Source organism: Elephantulus edwardii, unplaced genomic scaffold (assembly GCF_000299155.1).
Source record: "Elephantulus edwardii isolate Elephantulus edwardi_28Jun2011 unplaced genomic scaffold, EleEdw1.0 scaffold00003, whole genome shotgun sequence".
NCBI lineage: Eukaryota > Metazoa > Chordata > Mammalia > Macroscelidea > Macroscelididae > Elephantulus > Elephantulus edwardii.
Window position 1 is genome coordinate 23793253 of NW_006399753.1, and position 26642 is coordinate 23819894.

General features: G+C 40.5%; 1 protein-coding gene across 1 annotated transcript in view; it reads left to right on the plus strand.

Annotated features, from left to right (window-relative positions):
- Positions 1–26642, plus strand: part of STK39 (serine threonine kinase 39) — a 431767-nt gene that overhangs the window by 152465 nt on the left and 252660 nt on the right. The window contains exons 6-8 of the mRNA XM_006879325.1: positions 19693–19802; positions 20245–20346; positions 23196–23329. Of these exons, the coding sequence (XP_006879387.1) occupies positions 19693–19802; positions 20245–20346; positions 23196–23329 (346 nt within the window). The remainder of the gene's footprint in view (positions 1–19692; positions 19803–20244; positions 20347–23195; positions 23330–26642) is intronic.

Below are 26642 nucleotides of genomic sequence, written 5' to 3' on the forward strand. Positions count from 1 at the left end.
AGTTACCTGATCCATGAAAATGGGATATTTTTTTCATTTATGTAAATCTCGTTTAGTTTCTTGAAATAGTGTTTCCTAGGTTCTCTTAATAAGTCTTTTACATGCCTGATTAGGTTTACATACTCCTGGGTAGTTGACTTTTTTTATGGATCTTGTAAGTTGTAATTGTTTTCTTATTTTCCTTTACAGAGTTTTCATTTTTAGTGTAGAGGAACCTGACTGATTTGTGTGTTTATTTTATACCCTGGAGTTCTGATGACTTAGTGTTAAAGAGCTGCACTACCACCCCAAAGGCATGTGGTTCGAATCTGCCAGCTGCTCCTTTGGAGATAGGTGGACAGTCTCCCCCTGTGTGGTTAACTGCCTCTGACGGCCTGCTGGAGGGTCAGCTATGAGTCTGTTCTGACCTGATGATACGTTAGAACACATTTTATAGCCTACCACTTTGCTGAATTTAAGTAGCTTTCTTGTGGATTCTCTTGGACTTTCTATGTTTAGGACAATATCATCTGTGAATACAGATACTTGTACTTGGCTCACTCTGATATGGATATACTTTATTTTCCTTTCTTTATTATTCTAGCTAGAACTTTTAATACTATATGTATGTTTGATTTTGGGGTGGGTTTTGTGTGTGTGTTTATTGTGATTTGAGTGAAATATTGTAAAGCAAATTTGTTTTCCATGTTACCATTTAAAAACAATTTGTTTTATGCATTGATTATAGTGCACACAATATGACCACACTCTTCCCACTTCCTCCCTGTGATTATTGGTTCCATTAACCTTTCACACTAACCTTTTTCTGTCTTCTGAGATATATCCTTGGACTGTTGAGAGTGTTCATATCTATGTCGATGAAGAACAGGGATCTGTAATTTTCTTTTTTGTTGTTACCTGGCTTTTTAATGGGGTGATACTGAACGAGTTCATGTTTTAAGGAGATCTGGTGATATAGTGGGTTATATGTGTTGGGCTGCTAACCAGAAAGTCAGTAGTTCAAATCTGCCAGCTTTTATTGTGTGCTGTTGAGTTGGAACCAACCCACAGCTGACTCTCCAGCAGGATTTCAGAGGCAGTTAATTGTACCAGAGGAGATTGTCCATCCTTCTCCTGCAGAACTGCTGGTGAATTTGAACTTTGTGCCTTTGGGATTGCAGTGAGGCCCCTGACCACTTGGAAATCCATTGTAGAGTTACCACAATCCTGAATTAACTTGATAGTAATGGGTTTGGTTTGATTTTAGTTTCTATTTTGGTAGAATTTGAACAGACTTGATACCAGTTCTTTTCTTTACTGCATGGAGTTTGTGGTAAAAATCTCCGGTGAAATCACCTACGACAGGGTTTTGTTTGTTTGTTTTGATGAATAGTTTTTCTTTTTTAAAAATAACATTTTCAGTCTCTTTTTAAAAATTATGGCTGTTTAGATTGTCTGCCTATATTTAAGTTAGGTAGGTAGTGTATTTATAGAAATTTAGTTTCTTTTCTTCTAAAGGTGAAACTTTACATTTAGGGGATAAAGAGATGTCTTTTGGTTTCTTTCTTGCTTCTGCTGTCAGCAAGGACTATGAAATTTCATTCTCTACTGTTCCAAAGAAGACGACGGGACTTCCTCTCCATTATTGTCCAGAGTGGCTAGTACGAGAAACTGTATTGTTGAGATTCAGTTGACTTTGCAGCTTTGTGCTTCTTGAAAGTGAATTCCTTGGACACCATGCTGTGGGTGCTGCCTATAGAATCCGAGGAGGCCATGGAGTGCCATTTGATTCCAAGAAAGAATAAGTGGAATTAAAAATTAGGAGCCTGATAGGAGAGAAGGAGGTTAAGTGGTGAAAGGGGGCAGGGGGTGTCAGCAGCCTTTCCTTAGTTCTACTTTAGTTCTCCCCTCTTTTTAAGCACAATAACCTTCAGTGACCTTCCATCTTTTTAAGCACAATAACCTTTTCCAAAGTTCGCTAAGTATGTGAGATGGAGTTCACCTTCCTTGCCTCTAAGGAGGACTCTGGCTTCACTTTTGCTAAGACGTAGCTAATCATTCTTTTTGCATTCTATGGGATATTCATCACTCTTCTCCAGCACCACAACTCAAAGACATCGATTCTTCTGACACCCTTATTTATTGGGCAGCTCTCAGATGCATAGCAAATAATTGAAAAGATCATGGCTCAAATTAGGCACACCTTAGTCTATAAAGTGAAATCAGCTCTCCTTGTTACTTTGTAGAGGTCCTTGAGCCTCAGTGAGATCAGTTGACACAGTGACTTCAGCAGTGGGCTCAAGTATGTCAAAGATGATGAAGATAGCACAGGATAGGATAGAATTCAGATCTGGTGTTCCGGGGGGATCACTTTGAGTTTTACTTGACTCATAGGCACTTAACAATAAGAACAATAATACCTGATTCTTTAGGGATAACAGGTTTACTCCCAAGCGGGGCAACTGGTTCATCTCAGTCTGTAGTGAGGTATTGAATAAATGGTTTCTGGTTTAAGGAGCTGTGGTGGCATGGTCCATAGGAAGTTGTGCTGCTGATTCAAAGACAGTACCTTTTTGGCAGTTTGAATACACCAAGTGGTTCTTAAGAGGAAAGATACTCAGTCTCCTCTTGTGAAGTTTACAGCCCCCTGAAACCCACTAGAGGGTCAACTGTAGCTTGGTTCAGACTTATGGCAATGAGACGATAATGATTGCATAATGCAAGAGTTCCAGGTGGTTCAGTGGTTAAGCTGCTAACTCAGAGGTCTGTTGTTCTAACATACTACTCATTCGAGTAGGAGAAAAGTCCTGGCAATCTGCTTCCATGAGGATTTAGAGCCTTGGAGGGTCTATGGGAAAATTCGGCTCAGTGATGGAGGGTTGCTGTCCATTGGAGTTGATTGCACAGCACACAATAACCACAACAAATAGATAACCTATGTATGCATTCATTATTGTTTGACATGAAAGATGAGCCACTTGAAGAAGGGTATTACTATAATAAATGTATTGCCATCATATGGTTTTGATCAGTGCGAGAGAGAAAGGAGTGGAATTACAGATTCCGGTGCTTTTTTGCAGCCTGTTTAGGTAGAGTGCACCTGTTGGTGAGTAGCAAACACCCATATTAATACCAATAGGTATTAATTTGTTATTGTCATTGTCAGATGTTTTTAAAGAGGTTTATAAAAATTTGAGCGTTTCCATGCAGTAAAGCGTTCAATCTTAGCTGATAGAGTGAAATCAGAACACACCCAGATTTGTAAAATGTGGATATACTAGAACAAGAACCGAAATGGAAAAAAAACAGATTGAAGAGTGGGAGACTCAGGTGACTTGTTGTGAGCCTTTTCAGGACTCCGATGCAGGAGATTAGATTGTTGCCTGGACTTCGGAGAATGGTGCTCATTCAGTGTGACACAGCTAGCCACCATCTTCGAGCTGAAAACTGTTTCTGACTGTCAGTTAAGAGGTTGGTTGGTACACAGCACAGACACTTGTCTTCTAGGGAGGAGATTAACTTTCTAGCATGGTGTTGCTGTGTCATTTTTCTCGTTCTGATAATTGTTCTGGTTCATTTACATTTACAAATATAGTTCTAGCTCAGATTTGCTTCATTGACCATGACTGAAAAGGAAGAACTAGCTATGCCATAAACATGTATCGTGTATACATTTGCCCTGTTTGACACAGTTGAGAATCTCTGAGATTACATGTTCTGTGTAAGACTTAGTAGTTTTTATGTCATAAAAAATTTAAAACGCAGACATAAATGCTTGCATGGAGTTGGCCTTTTCATGAAGTCGTCCAGTCAGAGTGAGTCATGCCAGAGCACCTACTAGTAAAGCAGTCCTGTGCACGAGTGTTTCTCCACTCAAATGCACATTGATTCTGTAGCAAGCTAGCGACAGTGTATGTGTGCTGGGTCTTTCTCAGAAAAAATCTTCATTTTTCTAAGAAGGATCTGCATTGCTTAGAATCTCCAGGTGATGCTGCCTATTCTGGTGTGAGGAACCGACTTTGAATGACAAGAATCCAAATTGGCATGCCAAAAATTCTCTTTTCTTTCATTTCCCATAAGTGTGTTGCTCTTCTGGAGGTTTATGCATGTCTATTCCCAAATAAAGGTGGCCTAGCTCTGGTGGCCTGGTGCTAAGGAGCTGTGCTGTCCAACCAAAGGCAGCAAGATGAGCAGCCTCGCGTGCGATTTACAGCCTCTGAAAACCCTCTGGAGGTTGGACTGTGATTCACTTCTGACTCAACAGCATATGACAACAACAACAGTGGTAAGGAGTTGTGCTGCCAGCCCAAAGGCAATTAGTTTGAACCCATCAACTCCTCCGAGGGAGAAAGGTGATCAGTCTCTTTCTATGTGAGTGACAACTTCAGAAAATCTGCTGGAGGGTCAGCTCTGAGTAGGTTCCAACTCGCTGGCACGTAAGGGCAGTCCCCAAAGAGCAGTTACTGGCAGAAAAGAGAATCAGTAGCTTTTTGTGGTATGTGTCCCCCCGTGAGATTTCCTCTGCATGTATTTGTTTTGATCAGTGCCCCTGGCATGAGGCAGAATGCTTAATAATCAGCTGTTTAAAAATCCAAAATTGCACTGTGTGCTAAATTCTCTTTTTGCTGATTTTTTTACTAAGTACTTTTGGGGGTTTCAACAACTTTGGGCTCTGAAGTAATGCTTAACCCATAGCAGTTAGGAAGTGGGTAATGGACGTGGCTGGGCTAGGGGAAGACAGAGTGACTGATATGAAGCCTTTGGGAACAAATAACAGAGGCCTTGACTGATGGAAGATTAAGCAATCAGGACATTTAATTATGTCCTATAACAAGAAACCTGGTGGGACATTCGGCTCCCGGGTTGTTGCAGAGGTGCTGGGATATTGGAAAGGTCACTTTCTTGTGTTCTCTTCTGTATCATCAGTACGTCTGGCAGTACCTGTCTCTTGCTCCCAGCATGCTATCTGTGTTTGAATGTCCCAAACAGGAGGGAGCTTCTTCACCTCCATACTTCTGTCATGCTGCCATCATGACTTGCATGTTGCTGTGATGCTGGAATCTATGCCACCAGCATTTCAGATGCTGGCAGAGTCACCCAGACCAGGAAGAAAGGCCTTGATGATTCTACTTTTGACAATTCGTCATTGCAGACAAGGCATTGCCTGACTTGCATGCTCTGGGGAAGTCACTAGTAGGGATTGATCCCTGGAGGGAGAGCATTGTCTTTGGTGAAGGGTTGGCAGAGGCGGGAAGGCCTTGGGGAGATGGACGGGCACAGACGCTGCCGCAGTGAATGTGGCCACGCCAGCAGTCATCAGGATGATGCAGATTTGGACAGTGTTGCCTTCTGTTGAATTAAAGTCACAGTTAGTTGGTATGGCCTTGACGGCAGCTCTCTCTTTTTTATTCAGGGGACAGATTTCCTCACAAGGGCCTGCATAGTGCTTGTGTTAGGTCCTGTAGACCAGGAAGACCCTCTGACTACTCACTGGTAAAGAGACACAAAGCAACAGAAATCAGTAAGATTAATCCTTAATCCTGGGAAACAGATTGAAAGTCTGTTAGAGAAAAAGGAAGAGGTATATAGGTAAAGCACCAACAGTGTGGAGTTCTATATGATCTGTAGGCAACTGCACTTCTAAACCAAAGACAGAGTCCCTCTGGTGGTTCAAATCCACCATTAGCTCTGCAGGAAAAAGATGGACAATCTGTGAGATTTGCATTCTTCAGAAATCTGTTGGAGGTTTGGCTCAGAGTTAGTTTGGCTTGATGGGAATGGCTTGACTTGAAACAACAGTGAGTGTTAGAAGGACTAAAATTACTGAGAATCTGCTGTGTCCTCAGCTTCCCTTTGTGTAGTTGGAAAAACTTGTTCAAAGACATGAAGTAAACGGTTACTGTTATGTACCATTGAGCCTTCGTGACTCATAGCAGACCTATGCTCAGTAGCTCTGAATCGTGTCCTAACCTGAGCCAATCTCACTGTCTCCAGCATACCTACCCCTAGCGCCCCAGTCATTGTGTCAATCCATCTTATCTGGGGTCTTTCCTCTCCTGCGCTGTCCCTCCACCCTTCCAAGCTGATGTCCTTCTCTAAGGACTGGTCCTGCCTGGCAGCTTGTCCAAAGTCTGTGAGATGGAGCTTCAAAATCCATGCCTCCAAAGAGCACTTTTCCTTCAGCACTTTTCCTTTCTTGACAGTCCATGCTCTGTCCAGTACTCTCCAGTACCACAACTCAAAGGCATCACTACTTCTATTCTCCTTATTCATCGTCTAGCTCTCTGATGCATAGCATGAGTATGCTGGGGATTCACACTCAGTCCTGTTTGATTCTGAATTACCCCCCGCAAGTGGAATTGTGTCTTCACTATGCAGTCACTGTGCCCTCCCCTTGCTCCCTTCTCTCTTCCCCCAGTTTCAGGGCTCATTGATAGGAAAGTCACTGTTAGGGCTGAGATCACATGGGATGCCTGTGAACGAGAGCCATATGAACCACGTCAAGACTGGTCCCTGTGACCTCTTGCTGGTGGTGCTCACATTCATGGTGCAATATCATCCTACCATAATTATACCAAGAAAACCAATTGAGAGTGTGAAAAGTGGTCCGAACTCAAGAAGGGTCATGCCTTTGGAGTCTTATTGTCTTCCAAAGTCTTGGTGTGATTTGACTTGAGCTCTGGTCTCTCTGCACCTTGCCCAAGTGCTGAACTCTGCGGAACCAGTTGCAGAGCTGCATTGTCCACTGGGAAGTGTGTGACTTCTGAACTCCCTGCAAGTCATCTCTGCACCCACCCTCTCTGCCACTCCTTGCAAGGATTCCCTGCTGGTAGGCGAGAATGGCCCTCCCAGTTTCCACTCTGAGTGATCTGATGCCACCCTCATGCTGGCCAGATTCCAGGAAAGTTTAAAAGTTGATCCTATTGAATTTAGAAGCCAAAACCACAACAAACGGAAAAGGTGACAGACAAAGATTGGGTTTAATTATACATAAAAATGTAAAATTGAGAAACTGCTATTTGATCCCTTGAAAGGCTGAAAGCATGTGTTAATTTGATATGCATTTATAATCACAAGGAAAAACTGCTCTCAGTTGGCTGGCTTCCTTGTACATGACAGTTTGTGGCCTGGAATGGTCTTCTCTGCTGTTCTTCAGATGCCTCCAGAGGGAAGGGGTGGGTTGGCAGTGCTGATCGGAATTGCACTTTAGGAGGAGTCATCTGCCTGGAGTAAGTAGGGTGGATTTCATTAGAAGAGGTTGTTGCCTCTTAAGCCTGTAATCATTATAGCTGTAACTTTCCCTGATCCTTACTTTCTTTTTCTCATCCAGACAGCTGCATGGTGAAGGGTGTTCAGCATTTCCCAGCAAGCAGAAGATGAGGCCTTTAGCTCTGAGTGTAGGATGTTGGACCTCTTTACATAGTTTTCCTAACCTAAGCCATAGTACTTTAATTTGCTTCATATGCATGCAAAAATTGAATAATAAAGAAGAAAGGCTCAAAAGAAGAATCAGTGCCTTTGAATTGTGGTGCTGGTAAAAAGCACTGAATAAAGCATGGGCCACCAGAAGGCAAACAAATGTGTATTGGGGCACGTGCAGCCAGGGTGCTTCTTACAAGCAAGGATGGTGAGACTTCATCTCACTTTCTTTGGGCATGATGTCAGGAAGCACCAGTCCTTGAAAAGCACATCGTGCTGGGGAAAAAAAGAAAGGGTCAGTGAAAGAGATAGATTGACAAAGTCACTTTAACAGTGGGCTTGGACATGTCAGAGATTGTGAGGATGGTGCAGAATAGAACAAGGTTTCCTTTATTCATAGTCTCTGAATTGTTGTGTCCTCAGTGGAGCCTAAAAACAACAATGTAATTGACATACCTCGTGGCTTACCAAGAGAACGAACAGTTTTAGCCCGGAGAGGGTGAAACCAGGCTGCTCCTTGAAGGCAAGGATTTTGAAGCTCTGACTCATACTTTGGGCACGTCGCCAGGAGGGACCGATCCCTGGAGAAGTACATCATGCTTGGAAGGGTGGAAGGACAGCACGGGAGAGGAAGACCTTAGATGACATGGACTGACACAGTAACTGGGGTAATGGGATAGGTGTGTTGGAGTTAGTGAGACTGCCTTAGGATAGGGCACGGTTCAGAGCTATTGTTTCTGTGAGTCGCGGGCAACTTGATGGCAATTACCGTCTAGCCAATTGCAACTCATGTGGATCTTCTATAGTGTTCCCAAGGCTATAAATAGTTACAGGAGAAGATCACCTATCCTCGCATGGAGCAGCTTGTGGATTCTGTCAGTCTTTAAGTGAGCAGTTCAATACCTAATACTGTATACCCCCAGACCTTCCTATGTGATATAGATAGGTCTTGTAACCATGACTGTATTTACTGTCGTGTTTCATGTCATCTCCCTGGGAGACCAAGATAGTACGCAAGGATGGCACAGAACCACTAGTGTTGAAACAAACAAGTGCATTGTTTAAAACATCCAAAAGAAACCAGAAGCTTTTTATAATCTGTTCTTAACGGAATTAAACTATTAACCTCTGTTTTGTAACCATTATTATGTTGTTTGAATAATTGCAACCATAAGGTCAGTAAAATAATATAAAGTGAGCTTGTTTATTCCTCCAGCGTTGGTGGTATCACATATTTTCGGGGAAACCTTATGGGACTTGGGAAGGCTCAGCGTTGGCAGCCCTGAAAATGTTCCTGTGTGCTTACAAGTATGTTTCAGTTTTACCAGTTAAGTTTATAGAGTCTCTCATGAGAGAAAAAAAAATATAATTGGAATAAACCCAAATTTTGAAGGATTCTTTTTGATGATATAAATATGACATTTAGGATTAACGTGAGAACCTCAGACTAGTTTTTCTGTGTTGAATAAGCATAACCTGATCTTTACTCAGGGAAGAGCTTAAGCTTTGTGGAGTATTAACCCCATTTTTTCATTCTGCACCTCTTTTTAGTAAGAGAAATAAAGCTTTGAATTTCCCCAAGGAGCCTGGGGTTAAGTGGTTCTCTCCTTTGTGAAGGATTGTGTGTTCTTTGGCAAGTCGTTTAATGTTTTAAAAAATTTGTTCCTGATTTTAAATTCTAATATCTATGAATCCATCCTATTTTCTTAGGGTTTTATTTAATCCTTTCCATTTCCAGAATATCTGTTGAGGTACACAGGCTCTGTGATTTTATTCCAGGGTTAAGGCTGTAGTCATCCTGGCCTCTAACTCATCTCTCTTTGGGAATGTTCCTAGATGATTGTTTTTGTTAGTGAGTGACTGTCAAGCTGGCTCCTGATTTGTGGAAACCCTGTGTGAAATACAGTAGAAACAGAACTTGGTCTTGTGCATTCAAGATGAGTTGTAGCTTGGACCTTTATGAGCTGTAGGGTTACAGGCTGATATTCAAAAGTAGATCACCAGGTCATTCTTGCTAGCCTATCTTTTTCTGGTCAAATTGAGACTCAAATCATTGCTGTCAAATCAGAACTAGCTTATAACAGGCCCTCTAGGGAGTTTTCAGAGGCTGTAAATTGCATGGGAAGAGATTGCCCCTTTTCCTTCCCTGAACAGTAGCTAGTAGATTCGAACCACCTGCCTCTGGGTTGGAAACACAACTCTTTACGCACTAGGCCAACAGAACATCTTAGTCTGATAGCTCCCTGAAACCTGTGGTATCAGAACAGTGCATGTGCCTCCACTGACAGGTGAGCCGGTGATGCCGTAAGTGCATGAAAAGCATCGGTCAGGAGCGGAATGTTTCCTGAGTTTCCTGCGTGGAAGGTGAGAAGTAGAAGTATACCACTAAACCTCCACTATCCCTCTCCCAAATGTTCATCCCCCGCCCCCCTCCCCCAGTTTTCTTTTCTTTTTAAAAAGGAGAGAAGTTTCATATTGGTAACTGAGTCTGGTACAAACCCCTTAAGCTTTAGACTGATGTGTGCTTGAGTTGCTTAACAACTTCAGTGTTGCCAGTGTTTTTAGATCCAGGCTTCTGGAGAAAAGAGGGCTGAAAGCAGTCACATACCAGACCTTGAAGATTTGGTTCTTCTGCTACTTCAGGACCCCAGCCAATCACTTAGATGTCTTCTAACCCATTGTGAGTGCAATTTAAGAAACATCAGTTTTTGGTTTTTTTCTTTTTAAACACCAGTTTTTCTTGTATACAAGCAAGATTCTGCTGAAAATGATCCAAAAACGTTTGGAACAATATGTCAACAGAGAACTGCCATATGTGCAGCCTGGATTTAGAAGAGTTGTGGTACTAGGGATATTATAGCTAATATTAGAGGGATCTTAGCAGAAAGCAAAGAATATCAGAAGAATGTCTATCTGTGTTTCATTGATTGTGCAAAGGCTTTTGACTGTGTGGATCACAATAAGCTGTGGCTGACTCTGAGAAGAATGGGAATCCCAGAACATTTGATTGTGCTAATGCGAAACTTATACTTGAACCAAGAGGCATTTGCCAGAACAGAGCAAGGAGACACTACATGGTTCAAAATCAAGAAGGGGGTTCGTCAGGGATGTATTCTGTCTCCATACCTTTTCAATCTGTATATGTAGAACAGATCATCTGAGACGCTGGGTTATATGAAGAGGAATGTGGCATCAGGATTGGTGGAGGAGTCATTAACATCCTGCGTTATGCAGATGACACAACCCTGCTTGCTGAAACTGAGGAGGACCTGAAGTGCTTGCTGCAGAAAATCAAGGACTGCAGCCTTCTATATAGACTGAAGCTCAACATCAAGAAAACAAAGATTCTAACTGGGCCAATTGACAGCATCAGTATGGATGGTGAAGAGATTGAGATAGTTAACAGTCTTAATTTTCTTGGCTCCACAGTCAGCGCTCTTGGTAACAGCAGCCAGGAAATCAAGAGACGAATTACATTGGGAAAGTCGTCTGTGAGGGACCGCTTAAGAGTACTGAAGAGCAATGATGTCAGACTGGAGACTAAGGTGCTCCTGATCCAGGCTATAGTCTTTGCAGTTACGTGCTATGCATCAGAGAGTTGGACAGTGACTAGGGTATATAGAAAGAGAATTGATGCCTTTGAGCTGTGGTGCTGGAGAATAGTGTTGAATATACCATGGACTGCTAGGAGAACAAACAGGTTTGTCATGGAGAGGGTGAAGCCAGAATGTTCCCTGGAGTCAAGGATTCTGAAGCTTCGTCTGACATATTTTGGGCATGTTGCAAGGAGGGACTGGTCCTTGGAGAGGGACATCATGTTTGGCAGAGTGGAAGGGCGGTGAAGGAGAGGAAGACCTTTGATGAGGTGGATGGATTCTGTGACTGGAGAGGTGGGAATAAGTGCATTTGAGATGGCTAGGTTGACACAGGATAGAAGAGCATATAGAGCTCTTGTACATAGGGTCGCTATGAGTCGCAAGTGACTCGATGGCACATAACAACAATAACAACAATCAAATGTTGAATTGACCCACACCACTATTTTCAAGGCAGATTTGTTTATTCTTTTGGAAGTCAGTAGTATGTTCAGTATTCTTCTCAAACACCATAATTTAGTTGTACCATTTCTTCTATTGTCTTTCTTACTCATTGTCCAGCTTCTACATGTGTATTAGGCAACTCAAAAGACCTTTACTTGGGTCGTTTGTTGTTGCTATGTACCATTGAGGTAGAACCCAAAGTTGACCCTCCAGGGACTTTTTAGAGGCAGTAAATCGCACAGGAGGCTCTTGCCCATCTTTCTTCCATGGAACAGCTGGTGGATTTGAACCATATGCTTTCGGGTTGGCAGTGTAGTTCCTTATCACTAGGCTCCTAATCCTCTAAGTGCCATTTTTGTTCTTAATGCTTTAAAGAGGTGTTTGTAGCAAATTTGCTTAAGGGATTTTTCGATTTCTTGACTATTGCTTACAGGAGTGTTGATTTTGTATCCAAGTAATAGGAAATAATTGACAGTTTCAATTTACACATTTTCCCTATTATGATGTTGCTTGTTGGTCCAATTGGGAGGATTTTTTGTTGTTGTTGTTAATGTATGATGGAATCTATACTCAAGTGTGCCATCAGTATGTATCTTGACCAGTTAATGTTTCAAGTCTTCTTCACTTTTTTTTAAGTCTTCTTCACTTTACATAAGCAAAACTGTATTATCTGTATATCAAGGTTGTTAGTGCATCTTCATCCAATCTTGATGCCACACTTTTCTTTATATAGCCCAGCTTCTTGGATTATTTGCTTAGAACGCAGACTAAATAAGTCTAATGAATCACTATGGGTCAGACTCAGACCTTTCCAGATTTTAAGCCATGCATTATCCTTTTGTTCTGTTAGAATCACTACCTCTTGGACTATGTGTTGATTTTGTATGGACGCAGTTAAGTGCTTTGCCATTCCATTATTTTATATGCCCAAGGAAATTTCTGTTCTCTATCTTTGTATGTGACAAACAAAAGTGATGCAAATATCCTTTGCTTCTAGATGCAGTTTTATCAGTCTGCTGTTCAGAAATGTATTAGACATGAAACTATGTAGCGATTTAGCCTGCATTTTGAATCTGGCTCTTTTCATTTGTTTATTGCAAGGATGTATCTAAAATATTTTAGTCCATACCTTATATGCTAAATAGTTTTATTTTCACCAGAGAAATATAATTTCTAACATAATATAATTATGCATCATGCCTATTAACAGGTCACATTTTTCCTTAATGTTAATCTCGTTGGCTATTTGACTGTCTTATACTTAGCCATATTTAGATACAGATAGCAGAAGTATTTCCAACAGCTGCCTCTGACATCCTGAGTCAAAGTCTACCAGTATTCTCCCAGCACCAAGCATTCTTGGATCGAATGCTAGCTGACCACAAACTAAATATTAGCTAAATCACAAACATCTATGTATATGATGAGGTCTTTTATGTAAGTTAGAGATTGTAATAAAACAGTTGACAGACTAGCGGCTTGCAGACTAAATTACACCAATGAGGTTGCCTTATTTCATCTTTTCAGCTTCCTCTCATCCCCTTCTGCTTTAAAATGAGGTTTATTGCTAGGAAAAAAGAGAGAGAGAGAGAGAGAGAGAGAGAGGGGGGGGGGGGGAGAGAGAGAGAGGGAGAGGTGTAGAGAGCATGCTTTCATATAAAGATCTAGATCTTTGGCTTCTCTGGAGATTTTGGAGATCTGGCAATACTAAGTCCGCATCTTTTCTAGCTGTTCTCTTGCCCAGCTGGGAGCAGCCTCCCAGCCGCCCGGAGAACAAGAGTGAAAGGACATGGAGAGCCGACCTCCTGGCTCAGCATGGTGACCAGAAGGCCCTCGTGTCTCCCAGCACTCATCTGTTCCCCTTAGGCACTGAGCTGGTGCTATTAGAATTCAGGGCCTTCTTCCTTCTTTGCATTCCTGCATGACCTCTGTAGGTGTTTGACTTTTGACCCTTGCAGCTGTCAGACAGTCTTTCTTCTTGGGCCAACACTTGTGCTTTGCTCATGCTAGCTCTTTGTCTGGAATGCCATTTGCTAATGCAAATCTGAACCTGGTCTTCAAGTGCAGGTTCAAGGCTCACTTTCATGACCACTAATTATGGTCCTAGTTCCTCTGCCTCTACACAGAGAACCTGGTATTTGAACTGACATGTGTTTCTCCTCATTGTTTCATACCTTTTCCTTCCTACATTGTAATATCCTGGAGGTCAGGAGACATAGCTTTCTCATATTTCATAGCTACCACGTTACATATGTTAATGCTTAACCTCTCGACTCAATAAACATTATTAATTGAGATCAGTAGCTTCTTGTTACTTGTAACTGTTATTGTCAAGAATATTTAGACTTAGTGAGAAGAAGTAAGAGAGTGTTAAAATATGAAAGTTTCATAAAATGGAACTCAACAAGAAGCCTAATGAAGGAAGTGACACAGAGGGAGAAAGTACATTTTTAGAGCCACGCCATCATCATCTACCTGCCTATGGTTGTAGTACATGTGGTATCTTCTGGTGAGTCCATCCAATCTCCAAATCAGATACATATATTCCCAAGCCCCATAGATTCTCTTCAAGGATTGCATTCACAAAATGTCAAAAATAAGGCAAAGTTTTTTTTAATAGAGAGTAAAAGTCATGGGTATATATCATACTAACCTTACAGTAACTCAGAGAAGGAATTCTTTGTTAGTATATGTGGTTAAGTACTTCCTTAGTATCCAGGAAAGTAGAGGTTCAGACCTACTCAGCGAAGCTTCAGAAGGCAGGGGCTGGTAATTTGCTTCTAAACAGTCGCGGGCTTGAAAACACTCTAGGGCAGTTTTGCTCTGAACATGTGGGATCTAATGATAATTCAAAGAAGACTATAGAAAAACTCTAAGACAGAATGCCAGAGATGTTTCTTTCTTTCAGTAAAGACATACAGAATGCCATCTGCTAATGGTCCAACCCTTCAAGACTAGAGACTGAAACAGATTAATTACTCATGATATATAAAGACTCTTAGCAGACAGGATCAAAGAAAACAAACCAGAAGCCACACTTGGGATTTTTCTTTTACCTTTGTCTCTTAGTGAGGGGACTCATTTTAATTTCAGAGAAGCATTTCTTCCCATCACAACTCTTTCTCCATCTTTAAATCCTATGGGACAGGAGGCCTGGGTATCTAGCCTTGCCAGGGGCTGATATTTAGATGATTTAATGCTCTGATATGCATCATAGAATTCTTAGTCATTTTTTTAAATAAGGAAACTCACATTTTCACTTTGAACTGAGTGTGCAAATCATGTGGCCCTGCCTATGAGTGTAGAGAATTTAGTCAGACTTTTCATGAATGTATTCAGGAAATAGGGGTTAAATACTTTATTTGCAGTGTCCCTCAAATTGATATTCTCTCATGCATGCATACAAATTGTCTATTCTAGGATTCCACTAAAAACCCCAGAACCCCATGACCTTAAGAATCTGACTCATATTTCCCCATGCACTCCCTCCACCTTGTTGCTAATGCCAGCTGCATCTCCCGGTGACCTAAGCTAAAAGTGTCAAGTCATTCTTATTTCTCTTTTGATTCTTCTATATCCAGTTCTTCAGCACATCATATTAGCTTTGCCATCAAAATATCAGATTGTTTTCTTATCCCACCTCCACCTCTACCATCAGATTATTATTGTAGTACTCTCTTAAGTGGTGTGTGTGTGTGTGTGTGTGTGTGTGTGTGTGTCCTTGACTTCTATAGCACTACAGTCAGGTCCTGAAAGCCCCATGCTCAAAAAGCCCTTCTCCGGCTTTCTACCTTTGCGTGAACACCACAGAGCTTACCTGAAAGGCCCTGGCCATGGGTGCCGCACTCCCTTCCCTCTTACCCTCCCCCTGCGTTCACCACCCCACACTTTTCTCCAGTCACAGTGCATACTTGATGCCTTTGCACTTGTGATTTGTTCTGCTTAGTTGCTGGTCTGACCTGCTCTTTCCTCTTCAAGTCCTGTTGATAAACGTGTCCCTAACCACAATTTAGCATTGTATTACTCCAAACCATCCTCCTGTGCCCTCCTCCTCCCTTTATTTTTCCTCCATGACGTGAATCGCCATCAAACTCAGTTTTTGATTATGATTCTTTTTCTCTACAATGGAAATCACACAGGACAAGGATTTCTTTGTGTTTTGTTCACTGCTGTGTCCTCAGCATGTATAATAGTGATTGACACAGAGATGCTGAGATAACTGGATACTGTATCTGCATGCCCGGCCCAGGGCCAGGGAGGATGGGTGCTGAGACATGGCCCTTGGCTCATCGAGCGAGTATTCCAAGGCTGGCATTACACATTGAAGCGAAAGCATAGTGCATCCATACCTCCTCTCATGCAAGTCAGTGAAGGTGATGATCTGGCTATGAGGGGCCTGGAGAAGCAAAGTGAGGTGAAGCCCATACACAGCTCTGAGTGCTGAGCTCTTATTGATGAGGAGGGGAAGGCCTGGGATGATCAGCCTGAATGACAAAGTAGCACCATGTGCAAATGCAAATATGGTGAGAGCACAAATGGTGATGGATTCCAAGAGTAAACAGTAAGTACTTGGGGTGGTGGGGTGGTTCCTGAGTGGTGCAGAGTTCATTCTTAACCACTAAGCCAAAGGTTGGCAGCTCCACCTCACCCAGTGGTGCCATCCATCGTAGAAACACCTTGGGGACGAATGTTTGTAGAAATTGCAACCAAGAAAACACCATGGGAGAGTTGTGATCTTTAACACATAAGTTGCCGTAAGTCAGAAATGACTTGATGGCAGCAAGTTTGATTCTGGTTTTAGCTTTCAGTGATAGAACTCTCACCTTTTGTGCAGGACCAATTTGTCCAATTCCCAGTCACTGTCCTGCCACTAGTCTGTCTTGGAGGTGTGTGGTGCTTTGATACAAAACAAGTTTCAGACTTGATGTACAAAGAAGAAAAGTCTGGTGATCTATGTCTGAAGGGGAAAAAAAACCAACCCCAAGAACCAAAAATCAAACCAAAAACCAACCAAAAAAGCCAAGTAAACCTGTGGATCCTAGGAGTCAGGTGTACAGTCAGTTGTGTGACTGACACATGATTGCCATGTGTTTTATTCCGTCGTGTGCTGTCACTGTGGGTAGTAGTGGTATTGTTGAGCTGGATCACTGAGTCTGGATTTGAAAGCAGAGATGAGCAAGGAGGGGAAAGGGGGTTCTGATTTGTGTGTTAGGCTGAGGTATTAGACGTCGGTGTGAAGGGCAGGAGCCATTAATGACTTTTAAGGAGAAAGCCTCTGTTCGTGGAAGGTCTGGTGCCTGGAGGATGGATCTGGGGAAAGCCAGGGAGGAGGGTGTTCCTGCCACAGGAATCTTGGCAAGAAATCATGGTGGCTTAAATGGAGGTGGCAGCGGTGAGAGAAGTGGATGAATTCAGATGTTAGAGCCTTTTAGTTCCTTGGATGACAGCATTCTCTTTGGTTTTAGATGTGGTTATTCTGGGAGACAGGGAGATGGACTGGTTAACTTTATGTGTAGTTTTTTTGATTCTGTATTGCCCGAGAAATGTCTTTGGTTTCTGATCCAAGTGTTTCTGGCTCAGTGCCCTTTGGCTATATAGATGTATCCCTTCAGAAACAAGGACGCTTTATACTGTCCCCTTACTGCCACCTGGTTCTCACTGCCATATGAAACCTGTCTCAACAGAATATACCAATTTTCCTAGTTACACAAGCACACGTTGTACTTGTGGTCAAAATGTTCTGTTTTTCAGTGCACATAAATCTTTCTGTATACACATTAGCCATACTTAGGGGCAAATTGAATATTTATTCCATAATCTTCGGGGTGAATAAATGTTAGTTAGGATTGGTATTTTTCTGCTTTCAGAAGTTTTGTTCTGAGTTTTAAAAATGTTTATGGTCTAAGTGGAAGCAATGAATCAATACATGAGTTATGGAAGATATATTGAGGGGTGTTGTCCCTATGAATTGCTGCTATTAATCTTTTGGCTATTTCTACAGCTTTAAAAATATCTAACATAAGCAAATAATATTTAGAAGGAATTTACGTTTCAAAAAGCCCTTGAACTCATTGCTGTCTAGTCAGAATCGACTCATAGCTGCTGACCCTTCAGAGGATTTTCAGAGGCTGTAAGGAAAGAGATTGCCTGTTTTCTCTTGTGAAAATAAATTGAAAAGTTGTTGTTGTTGATTGCCTTCAAGTTGAGCACGACTCATAGCAACCCTATAAACAAAAGGCCTGAAGCCCCTCTACAACTATCGACATTTTTCAAAGTTCATAGAGTTTCCGGAGGCATGTATGGAATTTTATCTGTATTATATCTTTTAGGAACAAACTTTGGGATGTAGTAGGGGTGCTTCAACCACATATGCAAGAATCTGTTATTTAAGACCATTTTCCACAATATGTTCAGTACGGATGATGCATATTTAGCCTATATTATCTTATTAACAAAATTATTATTCTAAAAAATAAGTGTTGGATTTATTTACAGATAGAAATTAAATTGAAATTTGAATTTTAAAAAAAATGTAATGTTTCCCCTCTATTCAAATATGGTGGTTGATTATAAATAATTCACTTCCTTTTATTCTTCCATAAGAGAATAAATTGTATCTCCCTTACCCATGGGAATCAGCTAATTGGTTCCAGAGATTTCTTTTCACAAGGGTTTAGATTTCGGACCATAATATAATCATTCAAAGAGTTTGAGAGTGAACTACACATATGCAAATTAAATTATGTGGTCATTTTTAAAATAACACTTTTGCTCAATATCAATATTGAGCAAGACCAGTTGGAAATAGCAGTCGGGACAAAGACTTCATTTGTCAATTTTATTCCTTTTGCTTGTAGTTGAAATGCTCTTGGGAATTGGGTAAATTTAAATGTAAATAAAATGAAACATGAATGTATTTCAGCACAGAGAACTGGCTACAATGCTATTAAGTCACAAAAATACATAGCATTATAGGCCTAAAGCAAAACCTAATACATTTTGACCTTGGTTTGTACTTGACATTATTCACTGGTAATTGCTGTCATCCTGACAATCAACAAAGGAAACTAGCAAAGCAGAGAATTATGAGAGTAGGCTGGAGGGTGTTAACACTGTGTGGTGTGCCGGGGTGTTTTGAGTTGCTGCTTATCCTTTTCGGGTACTATCCAGTAGCTCACCAGCGAGTGAGTTCTTGTAGGTTAATCTATACTAATCCTAGCCAGCCTTTTAATTTATTCATTTATATTTCATGTAAAATGCTAAGCAGAAGTGCATGCATGAATGCTGACAGGGTCATTGTTAAATACAAAGATACACATTTGCATGTATGCATGGGTGTCTATAGAGTATGCCTAATTAATTAATTCACCTTCTTTCTGGAAGAACTGCTAGTGTTTTGTAGATATTTAAAAAGAGTAGTATCTCAGTTTATAAACCATTTAATATGTGCTTATAAAAATTATCCTGAATGCAAACTTTGAAAAAAACAATGGTCTTTGCAGACTGAACTTTTCCTTTGTGTTGGTTGCTCTGTGTGGACAGACCTGGACATGTTTGCTTCATGCAGCTGGATTTGTGGTGTTGCCATTTGGATATTGGCTAAGGTTTATGAGAGTGATATTGAGGCAAGGGCATTTGAATATGAAAGATGAGTGTTATTCATTCTTTATTAAAATGAACAAAACCTGCTCTCAGAACTGATGCCCGAGAATTATGGAGGTTAGAAAATATTCATCATTTTAAAAGGGAGGGGAGAAACTACACCACACACAGAGTGGTGCTAATTTTACAGCCACCTTTGGTATTCTTGTAAATAGTTTTCTAAAATAAATATTAGCGAAAAGCTATCCTAGATTCTGTTTAGGGCTTTGAGAACATGTTTATGTCGCTCTGTCAGAATGCATTTATATTTTCATTGATATTGTAATCCTTTATAACCAGTTAAGATTGTGGAATCCCCCACCCTCCACCCCAGAAAGTCTTTATAGTGTGATGTGCTGAGCTTTTGCTCTGATGGGCTGGCTGGCTGATCCATTACTAGTGCTGGTATTCTCTGAAATGTGAGCATGGCAGAAGGTAGGGCTGCCTTTGGTGGACCTGAAGAAGTTTCATGAACACCTTTAGAAAAATTCATTAGCACTTTAGGGACATATTAAGAAAGTTAATACTTGTAATATTTCTAAGCAGAAATGTCTAACATAAATCGAGAGTGAATTACATGTGTTTTCTTATTTTCATTTTTTTTCCCTTTCAGATTTTGGGGTAAGTGCATTCTTAGCCACAGGGGGTGATGTTACCCGAAATAAAGTAAGGAAAACTTTTGTTGGCACCCCATGTTGGATGGCTCCTGAAGTCATGGAACAGGTAAAAAAAAAAACTCATGATGTTTTGATTGTCAAAGTATAGCAGTAGAATCTTTTTGGTAAAATGTATCATATAATTAAGATTTCATTCTTGTTCACTAGGACCTAACCACCTAGTGTGAAAGTTGTAGGGAGCTCTGGTGGCCTAGTCGGTAGGGAGTTATACTGAAACCAAAGGCGGCACCTCTCGGAGGGTTTGGACTCACCACCACTACTGGAGGCAGATGGGCAGTCTCCTCCCAGGCCATTAACAGTCTCCCCAAAACCTGCCGGAGGGTCAGCTATGAGTTGGTTTCCACTTGATGGCAGTGAATGGGAGAGTGAATGAGTGATGAAAGGTGGGAATACACATCGTAATGGGAATACACATCGTAATACAGACTTTGTCATTTGTAACATGCCTGCTATATAATTTGGGGTTTTTTTCTTGGTTCCTTTCTTAGGTGAGAGGCTATGACTTCAAGGCTGACATGTGGAGTTTTGGAATTACTGCCATCGAATTAGCAACAGGAGCAGCGCCTTATCACAAATATCCTCCCATGAAAGTAATTACTCTTGGAAATAATATGTCTGGTTTGAAATATGAGTTAAAGGAAATCTGTTCCTTGATTCTTTTAAATACAGTAATTTTTCTCATAGACCTGAGTAGAATTAATGGAGGTGTACAGCAAAGTTTATGCTATGCAATGTTTTTTCCTGTGGATAGAGTAGAACAAAAGTACTGCATTTCTCATCTTTGAAGATTATTTTACATTCTTTGCACAGAGCTGAGAAAATAATGTGATCAGATTGGTTGATGAAGGTTGATCACTGTGACAAATGCTGGCCATTACTCTTTTAGATAGCAGAATATCTGCACTTCCCCAAAGAAAGACTAAAAATAGATCATGATGATAATGCCTTTGCAGAGGGATTTCCTGAAAAGTCAGGGGGTTTTTGGTAATAGTCTATAATATTTTAGCCCTGCTCTCATTGTATATTGTGAAGCACAGTATTTCTTAGAAATGGAATAGGCTTTGGATTCTGTTTGCAAATTATTGTTCTTTTATTCTATTTTCACAATTCTTTCTCCTAGTTCTGAGATGGTGGTGCTAGGGCTGATTAACCTAATTGGATTTTGTTTGGAGGATGATAATGTTAAGTGAAATTGTTCAAATATTTTATAGGTAATCTATAGTTATTTCAACTTTTTCCTAGACAAATATTATTAAAAACATTGAAGGATTATTTGTAAAAAGCTGAAAATAAAAGTTAGTTTTATTATTATATAATAATAATATAATATGTAATTATAGAATAATAATAATAAAATACATTCTTGAGGGCACTTGTGGCCTAGTGGCAAGAAGCTGCATTGCAATCCCAAAGGCACACAATTTGAGGTCACCACCTGCTCTACGGGAGGATGGGCAGTCTCTTCCCATGAGATTAACTGCCTCTGAAAACCTGCTGCTGGAGGGTTATCTGTGGGTCACTTTCAGCACTACAGTACACAACAACAACAACAACAACAACAACAACATATTCTTATGGAAAATTTGGGAGTACAAGTAACTTTCAAGAAAGAAATGATTATCACAGATTCCATCAACTGAGTAACAATACCTCCTAAGATATTGTAGTTCATTTCCTCTTTCTTCTGTATATGTATACACATACATGCTATTTAAACATTTAGTATATACTGCATTGATCAGAAATAGTGATAATGTCACAGGATAGGACAAAGTTCGGATCTGTTCCTTGGGTCACTAGATGTCATAGCCAATTTGGTGATAATGAACAGTGACATTAGCAACATACTTAAATATATTTAACAAATATTTAACAGAGTAAGATTGTACTCTGTCTTCCTTTGGCACCTAATAACCACAATACCTTAAAATAATCTGTTTATCCACTTCTTCATGATTTTACGACTTGAAAATCTCAAGTTGATGTTAAAATTAACTTCTGGGGGGACAAAAGCACTAAAGCACCTCTGAGGACTTTTCCTTCCATCTTACACTGCCAACCCTAAGGCAGGCAGTTTGCATCCACCATGGGAGAAAGGTGAGCGGTCTCCTTCCATGTGATTAACCGCCTCTGAAAACTCTGGAGGGTCAGCTATGAGTGGATTTTCACTCGACAGTACATGAACAGTGATGATAGTTTTTCTGGATTCTTCTTCTGATTCCTCATTTTCTTTCTTTCTTTCCTCACCTCTCTGTTTCCCACCTGAATCGAGACCTGGGTTCAAACATGCAACATGACAGCACAGAATAACAGTGGCATCCACTTCCTAAACAACTTGCCTCCAGAAATTCTATGAACTTTGATAAATGTAGATAGTTGTAGAGGGGCTTCAGGACTGTTGTTCATAGGGTTGCTATCAGTTGTGCTCAACTTGAAGGCAATCAGCAACAACCACCACCCCATCTAGAGCTCCAGGGACCCCCTTTCTGTGTTCTCAGTGCCCCTGTCCTCTTCTGTTTGTCATCATCCTCCACTGACAATGAACTATCACTTCAATCCTTCATCTGTTCACACATCCGGAAGTATTTGAAAAGCATCTTGGCATGCATAGCATTTGCATAAATTAAGACTGATTTATGCATTAATGAGGTTTACTCATTACATAGGTCAGTGGTTTGCTGCAAATTTTACTTTTTTTTTTTAAATAAGCAGATGCTCATGTGAATGACTGGAATTTTCCTTTTTTTGATTTGAAGTTGTATTTTGATTTTATTTATCCTGAGCAGAGCCCTTTGGCCTGATTACAATCTTTTGCATCTCAGTTGTATCCCATGGTCGTTCAGTGTCTTGCTGTCTCAAATTATAGCCAAGCTTTTTTAGTTTCTTTCTGCATGTTTTTTAATTTACCAAAATAAGAAAAAAAAATAAAGAAGGAAATCAAATTACCTCCTGGGATGCTGTAGATTTATTTTTAGAGTTGGCTAGGTGTCGTAGAAGCCATGAATACAGGCAATTTCTGACTTAAGAATGACCTGCAGACATGAGCGCTCACTGCTGCTCCGGCCTTCGCTTCCAACCTTTGTAACGCTGAGGCCCAGTCTTCATAACACTTGAGTCTGGAGCTGTGTACTCCTGGGGACCGTGTGAGAGCCAGTTCCCAGGAAGCTCTGTCCCAATCCCTTTGAGAGATGCATTCTTAACACACAGAACGGATTTTGCAAGTCTTGTCAATGGAATTAGAAAAATAAAAAAGGCTAAAGGGTACATAAACCCATTTGCAGAGGAAGATGAATACTGTCAATATGTAATTAAGGAACATGAAAATTAAGGAAAGGAAAATTTTCTCCTAACCAGAGGTGCTCTTTGATACTATTGTAAAAAATGGAAAACTAGACTGTAGCTTCACTTACACTGTCTTCACGTCTGTTTGTTGTTGCAGGTGTTAATGTTGACTCTGCAAAATGACCCACCCACCTTAGAAACGGGGATAGAGGATAAGGAAATGATGAAAAAGTACGGCAAGTCCTTTAGAAAATTACTTTCACTCTGTCTTCAGAAAGATCCTTCCAAAAGGTATGTGAACCTGAGTGCATGAGCAAATAGCCTGGTTTGAGTCCTGACAAAGCTTTGTTTGTGGAGGGGAGAAAGGCTATGTAAGGACATCTCAGAGGTACTTCTAGTCTCAAGGGAAACCCTGGGCTGGCCCCTAGATTTTCATCCTGTTAGTGGAAGACAGTGTGAGTCAAAGAAGAAGAGGCGTGAGTTGGAGGACTGGGGGAGGCAGAGGAAAGTTTTTGGTGTTAATAGGATTCACTGCGCTTATTAGGTGTGGGCTGTCATCAAAGGAAATTAAGTAAAACAGAAATCAAAAGAAATTGGCAGTGCCACGTTCAGAGGCTGAGCTAATACTCTGCACTGTGTAGGTTGAGCTGACCTCTCAGGATTTGAATATCCTGCTTGCTCCAGTCTAAACCAGGCAGAGCTTTTGAATTTTGCATGAGCTTCCTTTTAGTTGCAGAACAAGTTGTTTGTACTGTTTAAAAGATTGTCAGCAAAGAAGATTAAGGGCCTTTTTTTTTTACTTTGGAAAAATTGATCATATAAACAGAAGCAAATGACTTTATATTCATTTTAGTGCCCACCGCACTGATATGTCTGCCTTCAGAGTTCTTTCTCCTCTTTTTCTGTTGACTTTGAAATACCCTGGATAGTGATAATAGAGCCCAGTGTCCTTTATCACTTAAAAGAATGTTAATGATGTGAATCATACCTCACCTGGATGTGTTCCTTACATGGGCTTGGCTGTGTGTGTGGTAAGGTAGTTCTGACATACTGTTGTCATCACATAGAGACCTGGGGAGGCCCCTGGGCAGTGATCCTCTAGCCTCATCCATCCAAGGATTTCATTTAATAATTGTGTTTTAAAACTTTGACATTTGTATTTGATGACTGACTTCTTTCTCTTCTGGAACTTTCTTTTTTCAGTGAAGGATCTTGCTTTCAAAGCTATGCCTTTAACCTTGAATTCTCTATGAAACTGATTAAGCATTTGCCCCTTACACAGTAACCCTTACACAGATGGAGTAGACTACCCTTTTCTCTATATATATTAGAAAAAAAATTCCATTATTTTACTTATTCTTTGTAACTGCTATTTTTCATGCTTTCAAATTTTACTGAAGTTGCCTTAAATAAATCTTTTTCATGTTATTTACTTTTCTTAGAGCTAAGTCTAAAGATTGTTTGCTGTTAAGCAGTGACCTTAATAATAAAATATTTTGTGATTATTATATATGACGAATGATTACTTTGTTACGTGTGTAGACTATTTATGCTCAAACATCTCAGTTGTTCTTTCTAATTGGCATGTAGGGCTGCTTTTCCTCTCTTTTAAATCATACTGACTTTCGTTATAGTGAAGTTTTTATTCTTCTATTGGATGAAAAAGCCTTCAGATTTTAATTTTGTCTGAGCCTTTGCTTGCCTTCCCCTTCTATTTGGTGTCATCTCTAGAGTAAATTTTTGACATCAACAGATACATAGAATTTGATCCCCTATGATGTCAGTCTGATCCAGGCCATAGCCTTTGCAGTTTGCTTGCTATGCATCAGAGAGCTGAACAATGACTAGGGATGATAGGAGAATTGATGCCATTGAGCTATGGTGCTGGAGAAGAGTATTGAATATACCATGGATTGCTAGTAGAACAAACAGGTTCATCCTAGAGAGGGTAAGACCAGGCTGCTCTTTGGAGGCAAGGATTCTGAAGTTTTGTTTGACATACTTTGGATATGTTCCAAGGAGAGACCAGTTCTTGGAGAGGAACGTCATGCTCAAGAGAGGAAGATCCTCGATGAAATGGATTGATTCAGTGACTGGGGTAATGGAGGTAGGCGTGTCAGTGACAATAAGATTGGCACAAGATTGAACAGGGTTTAGGGCTGTTGTACATAGGGTCACTATGAATTGCAGGTGGCTTGATGGCACATAACAACAGCCCTGTCAAGGAACCCTAGTGGCTCAGTGGTTATTCAGCTATAAACCAGAAGGTTGGCTGTTTGAATCCACCAGCTAGCTGCTCCTTAGGAGAAAAATTTGACAGCCCTCTTCTGTAAAGATTTACAGCCTTGGAAACTGTAGGAAACAGTTCTTTTCTGTCTAAGGTCAGTATGTGTCAGAATCGACTAAAAAACAGGGAGTTTGGTTTGTTTTGGTGAGAGAAATAATTGTTGAGAGATTGGTTTGCTTTGATGAAAGAAAGTTGTTTTCATTGGTTTATTATTGATGTCTCTGTCAATTTTTCAATTAATTGACCTCTACTCCTTAGCAGTTAGTGTGCATAGCCACAAAATTCTTGCTTATTAAAAACGCTTTATAGAGTAGGGCTGGATTGTTGTACTTAATGATAGGACTGACCTTGTATTTTTTTTTTCAAGGTATTTGTAAATGGTAAAAAGAAAGTAGATGGAAACACAATATATTTAATAAACTGTATTTATTTGTTAATGATCTGAAAAGTTTTTTCAGGCTTTACTTATTAATTGGTTCAAATATTGGGTTTCTCCTGGGCCCCTTCTCAAATCCTCTAGAAAAGAGGCATCTGCTGCATTTTTTGATCTGAACAAGCCTTTCTTTTAAGGCACCTTCTTAGTAACATTATTTTTATCCACAAAATATCAATAGTTTTAAGAATTTTTAGATATTTTTCCTGTAATCTAATCTGCTTTCCCGATTGTGCAGTTGTTCTTCACACAAAATAATCCTGGGCTATAGGGAGCTCTGGTGGCCCTAGTGGTAAGAAATTTCCCCGAATAGAAAAGGCACACAATTCAGATTCACATTGCTCTGTGGGAGAAGGATGGGCAGTCTCCTCCCATGTAATTCTGTGCCTCTGAAAACCTGCTATGCGTTGGTTCTGACTCAGTGGCGCTCACCAACGTTAACGATGTACAGACTTCTTTTAAGAGATGCGGATGCTGAGTATGTGTGGGAGGAGTTTGAAAACAAAAGTTTTATTAAATGTAACATTGGAAAAGGTTTTCATTTACTACTTAATTAATGGGTGGTCTGTAAAGGTGAGTGGTTCAAATCCACCCAGAGGCACCTTGGAAGAAAGCATGATGGTCGCCTCTGAAAGGTTGCAGCCTTTGAAACACATGCGACACTCATGGTTCACCATGAGGCGGTATCATCTCAACGAATGGCAGCTGGCTTATTTATTTTTTTAAATAAGCCTTTAATTGCTGTGCTGTTCTTATAGTAACCAGTTGTGGTTTTAGTGCTTTCTGTCTTTGCTTATCTTATTCAAGGGTTCTTCCCTTGTTTCTGCTTCTACCTGTCATTCATACTTCATTCAGTTGCCACATCTTCTTAGAGTAAGATACAT